The 17,700-nt window shown below is 39.4% G+C and overlaps 1 protein-coding gene across 1 annotated transcript in view; it reads right to left on the bottom strand.

Moving 5' to 3' along the window:
- TMEM131 (transmembrane protein 131) overlaps positions 1-16,874 on the bottom strand; it is a 238,990-nt gene extending 222,116 nt beyond the window's left edge. The window contains exon 1 of the mRNA XM_047851472.1: positions 16,089-16,874. Within this exon, the coding sequence (XP_047707428.1) occupies positions 16,089-16,269 (181 nt within the window). The 5' untranslated portion in view covers positions 16,270-16,874. The remainder of the gene's footprint in view (positions 1-16,088) is intronic.
- Between the last annotated feature and the right edge of the window lie 826 nt (positions 16,875-17,700).

Here is a 17,700-nt window from a genome sequence, read left to right as displayed (position 1 = left end):
CTGAAGAGCTTCTTCACCAAAAAATATATTTGGATGATAAATAAGCACATGAAAAGATGCTCAATATCATTATTCACTGGGGAATAACTACTTTGGAAAACAAAGGAGGTTCTTAAACATACAGCTATCATATGATCCAGACATTCCACTCCTAAGTATTTACCCAAGAGAAGCTTTATTTGTAATAGCCAAAAACTGCCAACACCCCACAGTTTTATCAAAATATGATGGATAAGCAAATCATGGTATATTCATACACTGGAATACTACCCAGCAATTAAAAGGAACAAACTATTGATATACATGAGAAGTTGTATGAATTTCAAAGGCACTGTGGTAAGTCACAGAAACCAATCTCAACATTATAGTCTCAAAACTATACATACTGTATGATTTCATTTACATGACATTCTCAGAAAGAGAAAACTATAGTGATGGAAAACACATCATTTGCCAGGGTTTAGAAGTGTGGACACAGGGTGTGACTATAATGGCAAAACATGAGGGAGTTTTGAGGGTAATGCAACTGTTCTGCATCCTGACTGTGGTGGTAGTTACAGAAATCTATACATGTATTCATAGAATGACACCACACACACACACACACACACACACACACACACACACACACACACAATTCAGTAAAAAAAAAAAATTTGTTAAGGTAGCATGCATACTCCATATATACACAACACAGACATATCCCCTCCGTCCTTCGCTCCTTCTCTCCCTCCCTTCCCTTCTCTTTACTTCTCTTCTGCTTTCATTTTGCAGTGTATTCAGGTAATCCCTGAATATCAGACTCTAGGGACCTTCTTCATTCTGTTTTATAAGTATTAATAATAATCCACATGGGAATATAATATAATTTATTCAACCTCATATGGACATTTAGGCAGTTTCCAGTATTTTTCAATTAGAAATCATGTTATGAATAACTTTGTGCATATGCATTTGTATATCAGAAGGATATCTTCAGAGTAGGTTCCTAGGACTGGGATTGCTAGGTCAAAATACTAAACACATACGTAGTTATGTTGGATAACATGCCAAATTTCTTTCCATTAAGGCTGTACCTTTTTTGCATTTCCACCAGTAAAGTCGTACTTTTCCACAGGCTCACCAGAGGGGTTAAGGAGCTTTTAAACTTCTGCCAATCAGATAAGTGAGAAATGGTACCTTATGTATTTTTTCAGATGTTTGTCAATTTTTAAATAAATGTTTTAAATAACAGCTTTATTGAGATATAATTCACATATTATGCAATTTCCCATTTAAAATACACAATGCATGCTTTTTAGTATATTCACAGAGTTGTTCAATCATCACCACTAATTCCTGAACATTTTCATCACCCCAAAAAAGAAACCCCCACACCTTTTAGCAGTCACTCTATTCCTCCATCCTAGCCCTAAGCTTTCTGTCTCTACTAATCTACTTTCTGTCTGTAAGGATTTGTCTATTCTGGAAATTTTTTTTTTTTTTTTTTTTTTTGTGGTCGTGCATGGTCTTTTGTGACTGACTTTGTTCGCTTAGTATGTTTTCAAGGTTCATTTGTATTTATAGCCTGCATCAGTACTTTATTCTTTTATGGCTGAATAATATTCCATTTTATTTATCCATTCATCAGTTGATGAGACAGACATTTGAGTTATTTCCACTTTTGGGTTATTAAGAAAAATATTTCCATGGACATTTCTGTCCAAGTTTGTGTGTGCACATATGTTTTCATCTCTTTTGGGAATATACCCAGAATTGCTGGAACATAACTCTTTACTTAGCATTTTGAGGAACTGCCAGCCTATTTTCCAAAGAAACTGTACCATCTTATATTTTCAATAGCAACATATGACATTTTAATTTCTCCACATCTTCCCCAACACTTGTTATCATCTGTCATTTTTACTACAAGCATATTAGTAGGTGTGAAGTAGTATCTCATTTCGGTTTTGATTTGTATTTCCATGATGGCTAATGATACCGATCATCTTTTCATGAGCTTATTGTTTGGAGAAATGCTTTCTCAGATCCTTTGTCCATCTTTTAATTGGGTTGTCTTTTTCTATTGAGTTGTTACGAGTTCTTTTTATGTTCTAGATACATGTCTCATGTATGTGATTTACAAAAATTTTCCCCCTGAGACATGTATGTCTCAGGCATGTGATTTACAAAAATTTTCCCCCATTCTGTGGGTTTTTTCACTTCTTTGACGTTGTCCTTTGAAACACAAAACTTTTTCATTTGATGATGTCCAATTTATCTACTTTTTCTTTTGTTGTTTGTGCTTTTGGTGTCTTATCCACCAGGGCAACTCAAGCACAGACTCAATGTCTGTGGCAGATTAAATAACAGCTTCTCAAGACGTCCACATCCTCATCCCCAAAATCTGTGAATGTTACTTTATACAGCAAAAGGCATTTTGTGGATGTGATTAAACTAAGGATTTGAGACAAGGGGGTCATCTTGGATTACCCAAATGAGTCCAATGTAATCACATCGGTCTTTACAAGAGGGAGGCAGATCAGAGGGTCAGAAGGCGATATGACGATGAAAGAAGGAAGCTGGAATGAATGAAGCAGGACAGTGGAGTAATATGACCCAAGGAATGCAAGTGACCTCTAGAAGCCCACAAAGGTGAGAACACATTCTCCACCAAAGCATCTAGAAAGAACACAGACCTGCCAATATCTTGATTTTAGAATTCTGACCTTCAGAACTATAAGTGAATAAGTTTGCATTGTTTTAAGCCATTAAGTTGTGGTAATTTGCTACAAAAGCAATAGGAAATTAATACAGGGTTCAAGGTTTTAATTGGGGGCTGATCATATAAACACTCTCCACCTAGCACATTCTAGACTCCCTGAAGGAAAGCAGGTATATAGCATAAACCACATGGACTTCACATCCACTTATTTCCATTTATATAAGAAATTTCTATTCTATTCCACTTATCTATTTATATATCAATACCTTACTTTTTCCAAGTATATAATGGCTTTACAGTATATGTTTAATAACTGCCTGTGCTAATCACACCTCATAACTTTTCTTTTTCAGCATTTCCCCAGCATTCCTACATGTTTATTTTCCCATATGAACTTTAACATCAACTTTTCTAACTCTATAAAAAGTTGTGTTGGTATTTTTTAATTGCATCTGTGTTAAATTAATGTTAGCTTAGGGAGAACTGACATCTTTATGATGTTGAGTTCTCCTACCCAAGGGCAAGGAATGTCTTTCCACTGGTCAAATCTACTTCTCTGCCTTCAAGAATGTTTTAAAGTTTTCCTCAGATTCTGCACATTTCTTGTTATTCTTAAAACCACATTTTGTTGGTGCTATTATTAATATTGATAGCTTTTGAAATATTTCAGGCATTGTAATTTCTGAAATATTTTAAAAGCTTTTAAAGGGTTTGGTAGTAAGAAAGAGAGAGAGAGATAGAGAGAGAGACAAATAAATAAAGAAAGAAACAATGAATAAAAATACACACATTGGGGCGCCTGGGTGGCTCTGTTGGTTGGGCATCAAAGTCTTGATTTCACCTCAGATGGTCATGATCTCACAGTCATGAGATCCAGCCCCAAGTCGGGCTCTGCACCAGCAGCATGGAGCCTGCTGGGGACTTTCTCTCTCTCTCTCTGTCTGCCCCTTTCCCCCAGGCATGCACTCTTTCTCTCTCTCAAATTAAAAAAAAAAAAAAAAAAAAAAATTATACATCAACTAGAGGGAACAAATGTGAATGTCTGTGGGAGTTAGCAGCCTAAGCTCAATGGGCATCCATGAACAGGTTTCTAGAGGGAAGAGAAACATGGGTTAGACCAAGAGAGTTGAGTGGAATGAGTTAAAATAATTGCTTCTGTAATTCAAACAGCCAAAATCAATAGCTTAAAGTAAAAAAAACAAAAAAACAAAAAAAAACAAAAAAAAACCACATAAAATTTGAACTGATAAAGTATAACATCTATCCCTAATAACTCTTAAGACTAAAACTCTTAAAAATATAAGAAATTTTCTATTATCAAGAACATCTAATTCCAACCAACTGCTACAATCATACTTCACAATGAAACACTGAAGGTATTTCCCTAATGAAGACCAAAAAAACATAAGTAGGCCCACTTTTTCACCACTCTTATTTAATAGTGTTCTAAAGCTCTAGCCAATGCAATAATACATGCAAACATATATGTTAATATTACTGAATAACTACACTGTTATTAAATCATTTGGGGCCCACAAAAATGGCAATTCCATACAGTTCAACTTAATATGTGTGTGTGTGAAAGGAAAATAGAAAACATTAAAAATGATGTCAAGTTCCAAATTTTTCTAACATTTTAACACAATCCTAATCAAAAAGCAAATAGAAATTTTAAATTTTTTTCAAAATGATTTTACGGTTTGTAGAGAATGAAAACAAGATAGACCAGAAAATGCTTTTGGAATAACAGTAATTTAGGGGGAGGTAATAAACTGTCAAGCCAGCTAATAATAAAATGGACAAAATAAAATTATCAGGAAAAAAAATAGAAAATCAAGTAACTCATCCAAATATATAATAGAATTTGCATGAAAAGAAAATATTCTGTATAACTCATTAAGTGGTATGAAGGCAACTAACCATTTGAGAAAAATAGATTCCCTACCTGATAACAAAAGATTGATGACTTACAGATTTTCATTTAAAAATAGAATCAGAGAGAAAAAATATTGGTGAATACACTTTATGCATAGGGCTTCTTACACATGACAACTATAAAGGAAAGCATAAAGGAAAAGCGTGGCAGATTTGATCAATAAATTTTAAAATAATAATAATAAATATTAAAATATAGGGTGCCTAGGTGGCTCAGTCATTAAGCATGTGGCTTTGACTCAGGTCATGATCTCACAGTTCATGAGTCTGAGTCCTGCTTCTGGCGAGCTCAAGCCCTGCTTTGGATGAGCCCTGCTTCTCTCTTTCTGCCCCTCCTGGGATTCTCTCTCTGCCCTATGCTCACTTGTGCCCTCTCTCTTAAAAATAAAAAAAGAGGGGTGCCTGGGTGGCTCAGTGTTTTGGGCATCCAACTTCAGCTCAGGTTATGATCTTGTGGTTCATGGGTTTGAGTCCCACGTGGGGCTCTGTGCTGACAGCTCAGAGTCTGGAGCCTGTTTTGGATTCTGTGTCTCCCTCTCTCTGCCCCTCCCCAGCTGGTGCTCTGTCTCTATCTCAAAAGTAAATGAACATTAAAAAATTTTTCTTTAAAAAGAAAGAAAATTCAATATAGAAAATTCAAATGCAAATGAAAATTTAGAAAAATGCAACTCTTAATCTTTAATTAAGTGTTCATCGAGTCACAAAGGAAAATCCAAATACCAATGGAAAAACTGAAAGACATGATTGAACAATACAAAAGTAATACAAATGAGCAAATCTATAATAGTATTCAACCTTACTAATTTTTTTTTTAATGTGTCAAGCAATGTGCTAAGAGCTTTCCACCAACTCAGTAAACCTCTGCAACAACTCAATGACAAAAATGCTATCATTATCCCTACTCTATCTATGAACAGTGAAGCTTAGACACAAAGTGGTCAATCATACTTACCAAAGTCGCACAGCCAGAAGGCAGATGACAAGAGTCCAGAGCCACACTCAATCACCATTTCCACTTTTCAATTATTACCTCTTAGAGTCCTAGGCAAGGCCATGATTCTCACTCACTGACTTAGGTAACTCACAAAGCAGTTTTGGTATGTTCTTCCTACCACAACTCCTTGCCATACTCAAAGAATAGTGGTTTCCAGAATTCTTTCCTTGCTGACACACATTTTGACTTTGGTACATATGTAGCATACTACCTAGAGTGGCCCAGGAATTTACCACCTAGAGCACTCTTCCTCTCTCTGAACTTGAGGTACTTGTTACACCTAACTGTATTACTCTAACAGTGATATGAAGCCATGGTTAAGAAACAGTAGCAATTTTTAAAAAATCAATGAAAACAATGTGACAACTTTTCTCACCAGATTGGTGAGGACTTAAAAGAAGAGTAATAGCCAATGAGAAAAAGCAGGCACCCTCACAAAATATTGTTGAAATGTCAAATGATAAGTTTTCTTCAAAGGCAATGTAGCAATATCTTTTTTTTTGAATGGGGAGTTGGGGGGGGGGAGGGAAGAGAGGGGAAAGGAAGAGAGTTGGGGAGGGCACAGAAACCTAGAAAACTGATGACTGATGTTGGTTCTTTGTACTTGATAGATTACAGAAAATTTTCTCCATTTACTCATTTGTATTTTATAATTGGTTTCAACATGCATTTTTTGTGAAATTGAAGAAAAGTTTTCCAAACTGACCTCCAGACTGTATGCTAAGGAACAATTATTGTATATTATATTGTCCCATTTCAGTGGAGATCTAATATTGTGTATCATACTATCACAAGCAAGCCCACACCCCCTACCCCGCTCCCACCAAGGAGCAGTGACAGCCACAGAGGAACTGTAACCAAAAACAGATCTGAAGGGTGAGGGAAGAAGGACTAGCACCCCACATAGGGTTCATGTGAAGATTAAATGAGATGAGGCATGCAAAGCAATTAACAGTGCTGGATACAAAGAAAGTGCTTGATAAACATTAGCTGTTGTCATTAAGTAATTACAACCATTATCAATTACAGGCAATAACTGCTTACATAATATATTCCTGAAATGGTGAGATGTCAAACTTGGATAAACACTATCATTTCAGCAATACCTTTTCTTCACTCCAGTTCATTTTTAATTGGTTATGGTTCACTGCCTCTCCTACCAAGACAGGACTGAATGTATTGAAGCCTTAAAATGATAGGTGCAGGAAGAACATGACCCAGACCTCAACCTCCAAAAGCTCAAGATCCTATACAAACACAAATAAACCCAAATGCAGTTGGGAAGAAACTGACAATACTCAGAAATTTTCCTATCTACAAGAATCTCTAGGATCTTAATAAAATTCAATCTAATTCCAGCCTGCTGCTTCTTTCTTACATCTTCCTCTCTTCAACTCGAGTCTCAGTTACCTTTTTTCACACCCAGCTGTAACCAAGAGAAGCCCCAAGTATGGTGAGATAAACCTCTAAATATGAAATAACCCCCCTACATATGAAAGATAACTACTGCTGCACTAGTTCAGGAAAGACAAATTGCCTCTTGGTAGTGCTAACCACTACTTCATTCCCTACTTGCAAACCAAGAAGCAATACTTCAGATGAGTCCATGCCACCAATTCACACAAGCATTTTTTAAAATGATCCAGTTTGAACAGCACACTGCCCTCTCTTATGCACTGCTCTACCAAATAACTTTTAGAATGATAAACTTTATTTATAGAGAGCTTTGAGATAGGGTTTAAGCTCTAGACAGCACCCTTCTACTATAAATTCCCTAGAAAATCCTCTGCCTCCAATTTAATCATTCCCTGCCACCCACCCCCCGCCCCCACCACAAAAAAAAAAAAAAAAATCCAAGTAGGGCCATTGCCATACCATGAATACAAACTGCTAATTAATTTGTATCAGTAGAGCTGGCTTAGACTATTTCTCAAACTTTACTGCTGAGATAGTTTTTTACTATCATGTTTTGATGCAAATGTAATACTATAACTATATAGAAAAAAATTAGTTCTTAAGAACCAAAGTTAGACTGTCATATGATTTTGCAATCATCACTGATTCAGAAAATAGTCACAGTTTGTTAGAACTTAAAAGGACTTAAAATGCATTTCAATTTATACATAAGTAACCTAAGGAAACACTTTAAGCATGTACAATTCTTTGTTTCAAATACAGAACATGTTTCTTTTCTCCAAAACTACATGTTCACAATGCTTAATCATGTATGAATTGAAATAATTTGTTCAAAAATGCAGGTCTGATTTATAGCAGCATCAATAATAATATATCTAAGAATAAATATAATAACCAAGGAGGAGAAAGACTTACTTACACACACTGAAAATACAAAAACACTGCTGAAATTAAAGACAACACAAATAAATGGAATGACATCCTGTGTTCATGAAGTGTTAGACTTAATACTGTTAAGATGTTCACCCTCCCCAAAACAACCTACAGATTCAATACAATCCCTATTAAAACCATAACAGCACTTTTTGCATAAACAGAAAAAAAAAATCCTAAAATCCATATGGAATTTCAAGGGACCCCAAACAGCCAAACCGAACTTGAGAGAAAAAAGCTTAAGGACTTGCACTTCCCAATTTCAAAACTTATAACAAAGCTACAGTAACTGGAACAGTGTGGTAACTGCCTAAAAAGACAAACAGAATAGAGAACTCATTGGGCGCCTAGGTGGCTCTGTCGGTTAAGCATCTGACACTGGCTCAGGTCATGATCTCACAGTTCATGGATTCAAGCCCCACATCAGGCTCTGTGCTGACAGCTCAGGGCCTGGAGCCTGGAGCCTGCAGCCTGCTTCAGATTCTGTATCTCCCTCTCTCTCTGCCCCTCCCCTACTCATGCTTTGTCTCTCTCACTCTCAAAAATAAACATTAAAAAAAAAAAAAGGAATAGAGAACTCAGAAATAAATTCTCATATATATGGTCAAATGACCCTCACATAAGGGTTCCAAGACCACTCAACGAGGAAAGGATGTCTCTTCAACAAATGGTGCTGGGAAAATGTGGTATTTGCATGCAAAAGAATGAATTTGGACACTTACCTTACATCTTACAAAAATTAACTCTAAATTGACTGAAGAACAAAATGTAAGACCCCAAACTGTAAAATTCCTAAAGGAAACAGGGGGAAAGCTCCATGACATCGGATTTGACAATGTTTTCTCGTACGGCATGAAAAGCACAGGCAACAAAAGCAAAAATAGACAAATGGGACTACATCAGACTTTAAAACTTATGTGCATCAAAGGTTACACTCATAAGAGTAAAAAGGCAACCTATGGAATGGGGAAAAAATATTTACAAATCATCTATCTGATGAGGAGCTGTTACCCAGAATATATACAGAACTCCTACAACTCAACAATAAAAAAAATAACCCAATACAAAAATGGGCAACGAACCTGAATAAATATTTCTCAAAAAACAAAAAACAAAGATACAAGTGGCCAACAAGCATATGAAAAGATGCTCAATTAATATCACTTACAAAAATGCAAATCAAAACAAGATATAACCCTACATTCATTAGGATGGCCACTATAAACAAACAAACAAACAAACAAACACAGAAGATAACAAGTATTAGTGAGGATGGGGAGAAACTGAACCTTTGTGCACTGTTGGTAGAATTGTAAAATGGTGCAGCTACTATGGAAAACAGTATGGTAGTGGTTTAAAAAATTAAAAATAGAACTACCATATGATCCAATAATCCCACGTATGGGTATATAACCCAAAAGAATTAAATGCAGGATCTCAGAGACATTTGCACACCTATGTTCATAGCAGAATCACTTACAACAGCCAAAAGTGAAAGCAATCCAAATGTCCATTGATGGGTAAATGGATAAATAAAATAGATAAATGGTACATAAATACAACAGAATATTCTTGAGCCTTAAAAAGGAAAGAAATCCTGTAACATGCTCCAATATAATGAACCTTGAGGACATTATGCTAAGTGAAACAAGCCAGCCACAAAAAGACAAATCTTGCATGATTCCACTTAAAATAGGCATCTAAAGTAGTCAAACTCATAAAAACAGAAAGTAGAATGGTGAGGCTGGAGCAGCGGAGAGAGAATTGGGGAGCTGCTATTCAATGGACAGAGTTTCAGTTATGCAAAATGAAAAAGCTCTGGAGATCTGTTCCACAACAATGTGAATACACTTCATACTACTGAACTGTACTCTTAAAATGGTTAAGATGGTAAATTTCATGTCACGTGTTTTTTTACAATTATAGAGAAACAAACAAGGCAGGTCTGACACTCTACCATGACAGGCATGTCAAGGATCCTCTTAGACAGTAGGGATTTTTCAGACCTTTGCCATAAGTGCTATATGCAACAAGATGAATCATGCAAAGAGTTAGGGCTTTCTAAAAATCTTTCTAAGGCAATCACACAGGAATGAAAAACTGATCTAGTATGGCAAATTAAACTAATGACCACCTAATCCAAAAATGCCTTCATAAGAACAAAGCCCGACAAATGAACTTCTGGAGCTCCTGGACCTCTAACAGAAATCTCAAAGAGATTTTTCCACTGTCAAAAGCTGATGACACCACCAGCCTCTGGATTATCTCCAGTTCCTTTTAATCAGGGCCAGTTTCTGAGAATATTCCACATATCTAGACTAACTTGTCACACTAATCTAAAACTAAGGAATGTTCACAGAATTCAAGTTAGTCTAAATCTTAATCCAAGAATATATCAGAACCTAAGAACAGGGTCAGTAGCTTTCAATACCAAATATCTGTTCCCCAGATCACACATTCATGGGTCTCCTCAATTTCTTTTTCAGAATGTACATGATCCAGAATGGCCTAAGATTAAGATCATTTTAATGGTTATCAAGTCAATAGTGGGGCACCTGGGTGGCTAAGTCAGTTAAAGAATCCGACTACAGCTCAGGTCATGATCTCACAGCTCATGAGTTCAAGCCCCACATCAGGCTCTCTCTGCTGTCAGTGCAGAGCCCGCTTTGGATCCTCTGTCCCCCTCTCTCTCTGTGGCTCCCTCACTCGCACTCACTCTCAAAAATAAATGAACGTTAAAAAAAAGTTAATGGTAAGTGATATGGATATGTATTTACAGCTATAAAAAAAAAGTGCACTTCACTGGAATATTTAATACATTGCTTCTGCACAAACTGGCAGTTCTGCTCTTTCTCCAGTTGGTGTACAACAAAATCTACTACATTAAGAACTCATCCAGGATTATACAGCTTGGTCTAGGAACAGATGGCTTGGGATGGAATCCTGGCTCAACTACCTACCAACTTTTTTACCTTCAGAATACTAAATTTCTCTGTACCTGTTTCATGATCTATAAACGGGTATATGAGAATCTGAAATCTTAAAATCCAAAAGTTACGAAAGTGTGGTTTACATAAGTGTCTATCACTCGGTTACAATGGAAAGCAACATGTAGGGAAGAAAAAAGTGGTGTCACCCTATGTCTTATTACAGCAGAATTCCTAGTGAGACCAGCAACCGAGTCAGAGTTTTACGTGTACTCTTGACTCTCAGCCCAGGTCTCAGGTACTGGGGGAAGATAAGGTCATTTTAGACAAACCTTCATTTAAAACTGAATGCCTACTATGTACATAATGCTGCTATTGACAGAGGTTCAGAAATTCCAGTCTGGGTGAAGAAATGTCCCCCATAAAATAATTAAAGTAGCTAAATGTGTCAAAATGAATGACAGATGAGTAACAGACAATGCAAACAGAAATGGAGAGAGTGGAGAGGGGAGAGCCTTCTGCAGTGCCACCAGGCAGGAGGCTGTTGGGAGAGTCGCCCAAGAAAGGAAACACACATTGACACCACCTGCTAAGGGGTCAAAAATGAGACCAATGTGGCAGAGAGAATAATCACAGCATTAATAAAAACTGGGAAACCAGAGGCGGTGCGAGGTAATTCTGCCCTGGACATGTGCAGTGTGTGCTGGTGGCTGGACACACATAGGAAAGAAGACAGTGGGCGGCTGGAGAGCAGTGACTGACAACTAAGGCAGGATGACCCATGAGGCACAAAATCATAGAAACGGAGAAAAGTTCCAAGAAGCAGCTATCAACAGTGTCTGATGCTGCTTAAAACAGACAGTGAAGAAAAATTCAGCCATAGAAGAAAGGCCTCTGTCTGCCAAGGCCAGTCAGAAAGCTCAAGCCACATGCAGGATGAAAAAGAATTTCTAAAATATCAAGCACTCAGTAATGATTTAATTTTTCCCCAAGAGTAGGCTGGCTTATTACTACTCCGGATGATAACCAATTAGATGATTTTACATCTACTTCCAAAGCTGATCTTTTTGGCAAGTGTCTATGAGGACCCACTGAAAGGATTATAAAGAAAAAGAAAATAGTCATTAACAAGAGAAAGAGAGGGCACACTTTTTCCAACTACAGGATTCCAAAGCTTCTGGCAGTAGCAAACAGCTTTTAGTAAAAATAAGCCAACAAAAGTTTATTAGTGAAGTAGTATTAACAAAATAATATTCATTTACTAGGCTCTAAATGAAAGAGTAGCCACTCCACCACCATACAAAGGATTAAAAAACCTCACTCTTAAGAAAATCACTTCTAAAAATATTTTTACATTATAAAGTAATAATTTGATTAGAAAAAGTAAATACTACTCCTGATCAATTCTGCCTTCCTAAGACAAATCTAATGATTATGTTTAATCTCTTCTGGCCTTTATTCCTAAGTACAGCATTTTGTTCATATGCTTTGTATATAAAACACTTTTGTACCCTCCTCCTGCATCTGTCACAAATACAACTTAAAACAAAAATTTCTGCACAAAACTAATGTATCCTGCAAACAAATTTAAAAGTCCTAATAAACACTATCAAACTTTGCCTTGCCATTAATAGCCAATTTATGAAAATACATGTGACACTGAAATTTAATTTGCCACAGACTAAAACAATCATATTCCTGTAAATTTATTCAAGTTTATATTTACTAGCTACACGAGATGTAGCTTTTTATTTACAATGAATTAAAAGACAACCATGCCTTCCAAAGATCCATTTCACAATGAAACTGTATTAGCTAATAGATAATTTTTTTTTTAATTTTTTTTTAACGTTTATTTATTTTTGAGACAGAGAGAGACAGAGCATGAACGGGGGAGGGGCAGAGAGAGAGGGAGACACAGAATCGGAAGCAGGCTCCAGGCTCCGAGCCATCAGCCCAGAGCCCGACGCGGGGCGCGAACCCACGGACCGCGAGATCGTGACCTGGGCCGAAGTCGGATGCCCAACCGACTGAGCCACCCAGGCGCCCCTAGATAATTTTTTTTTAAAAAAGCTCTTATTTGCTGGTCACATTGGGCCAATTTTTTTTTTTTAAGTCTTTATTTACTTATTTTGAGAGAGAGAGAGAGAGAGAGAGCGAGGATGGGGGAGGGGCAGAGAGCGAGGGAGAGAGAGAATCCCAAGCAGGCTCTGTGCTGTCAGTGCAGAGTCTGATGCAGGGCTCGAACCCACAAACCGTGTGATCATGACTTGAGCCAAAGTCGGATGCTTAATGGACTGATCACCCAGGTGCCCCACAATGGGCAGACTTATAAATTGAATACTACTAAGAATTATATCTTTAACATATGTACACATATTTTCACTATATATTTTTATTCCATTTTCACTACATGCATCTATTTCCACTGTTCTCAATATCTAGACCTTAGCTTCAAGAAAAATCCTGACACCAATCCAGGGTAAGTGAATTATTTGTAGTAATTATAGTTGCTTCTACCTCTCCCAACTCTTTCAAAATCCTTACAAACTATAGACCACAGCCAAAACATTCTCAAAGGTCCCTTTTCTCTGAAATAATAACATACTACCATTGAGCCGTAAAAATGGCTGTTAAGATATAGGAATGTTAAGACATCTAGGATGTTAAGACAAGGAAATGGCTCATGCTTCTGACGTAAGAAAATTAACATCTAGTCCAAACATAAAAAAAAACTGCATTAGGTAACGCAATTAGCTATTTCCACTGTTTTTCTTCATCAATGAGTTTTATTTTGTTTTGAAGATGTTCTAGTGAAATTCTGCTGCAATGGAGGAAAAATATACCAAATACAAAGTACTCAGAGAACCATCATTAATATTGCAGGGAAATCTTAACTTTGAAAAATTACTAGTTTATACTACTAAAATAAACACAAAAAATCCTCAGGGTATAAACTGACAAACTGAACTCAGCCACCTCCAGAAATGTGCCCAGGTTTCCTGAAAAAACTCAACAGCACATTCTGGGGGGCAAATGGTGTATTTGTGCCCCATCAGACGCTAAACTCATGGTATCACTCACAATCATTTAAGAAAATCAATCCCATTTCTTCTACTTACTCAAACAAAAACAATACCAAAGTTTGATCAGGAAGAAGGCTGAAAGCATAGGCCATTTTTGGAGCAACCTTCACAGAATATTTTATTAGAACCAGATTTTATCTATGATGGGCAGAGGCTTGTGTTCTGTATTAGTGTAATTACCAGCAATAGCTTGACTAGCTAGTTTGTACATTCAAACGGTTCATACAGACACAACATGGGCCACAAAAGATGTCTGATTCTGCCAGGACCACTACAGATTCAACCACATCTTTTCATACCTTACACCCTGGCAAGTAATTTTTCTCACGTGAGCCCTACATTCATGAGTAGAGAGGTACACTAAAACTTATAAACAAATAGGAAATTAGCAAATATAATTTAGGCTGACATTTCTCAAACAAGGGAGTTGTTAACTATACACAAAAAATTAGCATATATAAGGCTGTTGGGGTAAAAAAAAAAAAAAAGCAGCAGAAGGATAACCTTAATGTTTTACAAGACTCAATCATTACTTTAGTTCCCCGTGCTAATGGCTCATGAAGATAGTCATTCACTCAAACTAGTGTTAAATCCCTACTGTGTGCCTGGCAGTGTACAAGGTAAGAAAAAGAACAGAAAATCAAGGCCACAATACCTGCCAAGGACTACTTGAAATAAAAGGAGACATGCCCATTAAATTGCTGTACTGTTTTAGCTTTACTGGACACAAACCACAGGCCAGCCCGTGCTGGACACCATAGGCACACAATAGTAACAATCACCTAACTGCAGATCTGTAACCAATCAATGAACTATGACAATACCAGTCCTGACTAGTCCCTAAAGCAGCAATATTTCATTCTGGAAATAATCTTGCCTCCGTCGATTAATTCTTTCAACAGATGGCAATTCTCTGAATAATTTCCACCTATGTGAACCCAGACTAAGGTTGCTTACAGAGTTAAATGGGAGAATGTAATGTTTTGAACAAAAATTGAAAAACAGTAAATAGAGGCACATTTGCACTTCAACATTAATTTGGTTTGCATTTAGCCATTGCCTTCAAAAATGATAAAAAAGCAAGTGACTTTAGTCATAAAGCAGAATATCAACCCGAAAGTTACTGTGGCAAGACATTATTTTCTAGTAGTGGCAGTTTAGTGGGAAACGGAAGCTAAACAGGTTTTGCTTACCTTTTTAAAAACCATTCACTTTTAGTGATTTCTTTGTGAAAGCTGTGACCACCCATTTCCTTAGGCTCAAAAACAGGTAGTCCCAACACAACTACAGATTTGGTACAGTCTTCAATACTAACGAGTTTTTCTTAAGTAGGTGTCATTTCTTAACTAAATTATAAAGGCTTGCAAACTAGAAACATCTGCTTTTAAAATCTTTCACGTTAAAGATGACACCCGATCTTAAATTAAAAATGTAAACAGACTTCCAATACCTTAACTAGAGAACTAAACGAAACTGTATTATGGATATAGAATTGCTAGCTAAACAATCTACTGCAAAGCGATAAAGGAAAGGGAAGATGAAGAAACAAGATTCCTCACCAAGAAATGTTTGAACAAATTCAAAGTAAAATTCTGTAAGCTATGTTTTGAAGCCTTTCCACCAGTCTTGCTATTTTTACTACGACATTTAAAAGTGAGCTCTGTGTGCACGCCGTTATTAAAACCGCAACCAAAGGGGGGAAAGTGTCCTAAAATTTGCCCACTAACAGCAATCAAGACTACAAATATGCCCCTCCTACATAGTGAGCCAAGTGGCAAGAAGATACGAGAACTCAGGAAGTTTTGAAATGCCAGTGACAGGAGTCAACAGGGAAGGCGAGGGGAAAGAATCACGGAGAACAAGAGCAACTCCGTGCGGCCAACGCCACGAGTTGGCATCCGAACTGCAAGTTCCCGGCTCGGGACGGGACTCGAACGGGCAACTTCGCGCCGGACGGAGCTGCGCGCTCGGCCGCCCTCCGAGCCCCGAGCCGCAGCCCTTCGTCCCCGTTCGTAGTCCCGCTGCCGCGTCCGCGAGGGCGCGCTGACAGCCGCGGGGCCGGGCCTGGGAGATGCCGGCCGGCGGACACCCACCTTCCTTCTCGGCCCGCGCCGCGGCCACTACGAGGGTCATCACCAGGTGCAGCGCTCCCAGTAGGCCGGCGGCCCCGCTCCGCGGGCCCCCGCCGCGGCTGGCCGCGGGCTCCACACCGGCCCCTGCGGACGTGGAGGCGGCGGCGACTCCTGCTGCTCCTCCTCCAGCCCGCTTCCCCATCCCTGCCGGCCGGGGGCCGCCGCGCTCGAGGTCCGGCGCGGCCCTTCTCGGCGAGGCGGCAGCGGCACGGGAGCCGTGGTCCGGGCTCTGACCGCGGCGCCGGGGGCGAGAGTGGTTCCGGGCCCAGGGCTCGGGCTCCGGGCGTGGGTCTGGGTCCGTACGTGCGTGTGAGCGAGAGTGTCAGTCACGGCCTCGGCCTCAGCATCGCCTACGAAGAGTCGAAGCGGAGAGGCCGCGGGTCAAGCACGGCGGGCGGCCATACTGGAAACGGGCACGGGCCGCGGGCTCTGGGCGCTGGCCTGCGAGGGGCGGGGCGCGGCCCTGGGCACCGCCCCCGCCGTGCCGTCACCTGAGGGGCCAGCCGGTCAGTCTGCCCCGGAGTCCGTGAGTCTTAATTTCTCGTCCGGCTCTTGGCGACCCAAGGCTTCACTAGCCGGACAGGACGCGGGCAGTACAACTCCAACCTGTCACTTCTACCCCGCGGAAGAGGAGAAGGGGGAGGGAAGAAGGACCAGGCCCCGTCGCCAGGACTTATGATGGCGGTTCACGCTTCGTGGAGGCAGTGACGGCAATCACGTGGAGACGAGGGGGCCTAGTCGCGCAGCCGCCCTGGGGCGTGGGCGGGGCCGAGAGGGACTGCGGGGCGCCTGGGGAGGCTTGCCCGCTGCTCCCACGCGGGAACAAACCTCTTGTATCTCTAGTGCTGCAATGCTAGAGCCTACCAGAGGACTGAGTGCGCATCCAGACCTCGAGGCCCCGTGCGGAAAATCCATTCCAGTGACTCCTTCTGGTCCCGCCTATGCCACTCGGCCTGACAATACTCCGGGCCTGATTCAGTTCCTGGTGGCGCTTCCGTGAGATCTGGGACTTGCTCCATTCATCTTTGTATCCTCAAGTCACAGTACCCAGAAGCGCTTAATGGAATCCTCTTGCCCTTGGAATTGTGCTACTTTGCTGCAGGAAAACCCTTTGCTTTGTGTATATAAAGCAGCAGTGACCCTGGAGGGAGAGGGCAGGTTGTTCTTTAGAAAAGTGCCCGATGGCCATACTGGCTTTCTCCGTCTGGGAATAATTCTTAAGACGTTTTATACACATAGTTCCTTCAAAACCCAAATCAAAAGCCTTCTTTAGTCTCCTTCAGGAAGGCTTCTCATGCCTCTTAACACCTTAGGTCGAGGTTCTTGGTGGGCATGGCTATACTCTTCAAAATTTAAGGTCGATGAGAGTCCCTCTTCTTAACTTCCCCTACCTCCTAACTTAGTAACTATTTTAATAACTTTCCTTAATTCCACAGCCATTTGCTTATGCTTAGCAGTATTGGTTGGGTGAATCAATGGATTTTTAAGGCCACATAAGGTCTCCACCTCAATATGTCTGAGAACAAACTATAAAGGAAAATAAGATCAGACTTGGAAAAGGAACTCAGAGTGC

The sequence above is a fragment of the Prionailurus viverrinus genome, chromosome A3, assembly GCF_022837055.1.
Source record: "Prionailurus viverrinus isolate Anna chromosome A3, UM_Priviv_1.0, whole genome shotgun sequence".
Classification (NCBI taxonomy): Eukaryota; Metazoa; Chordata; class Mammalia; order Carnivora; family Felidae; genus Prionailurus; species Prionailurus viverrinus.
The sequence above is the reverse complement of the archived record's forward strand: the minus strand, read 5'-3'. Positions and strand labels throughout refer to the sequence as shown.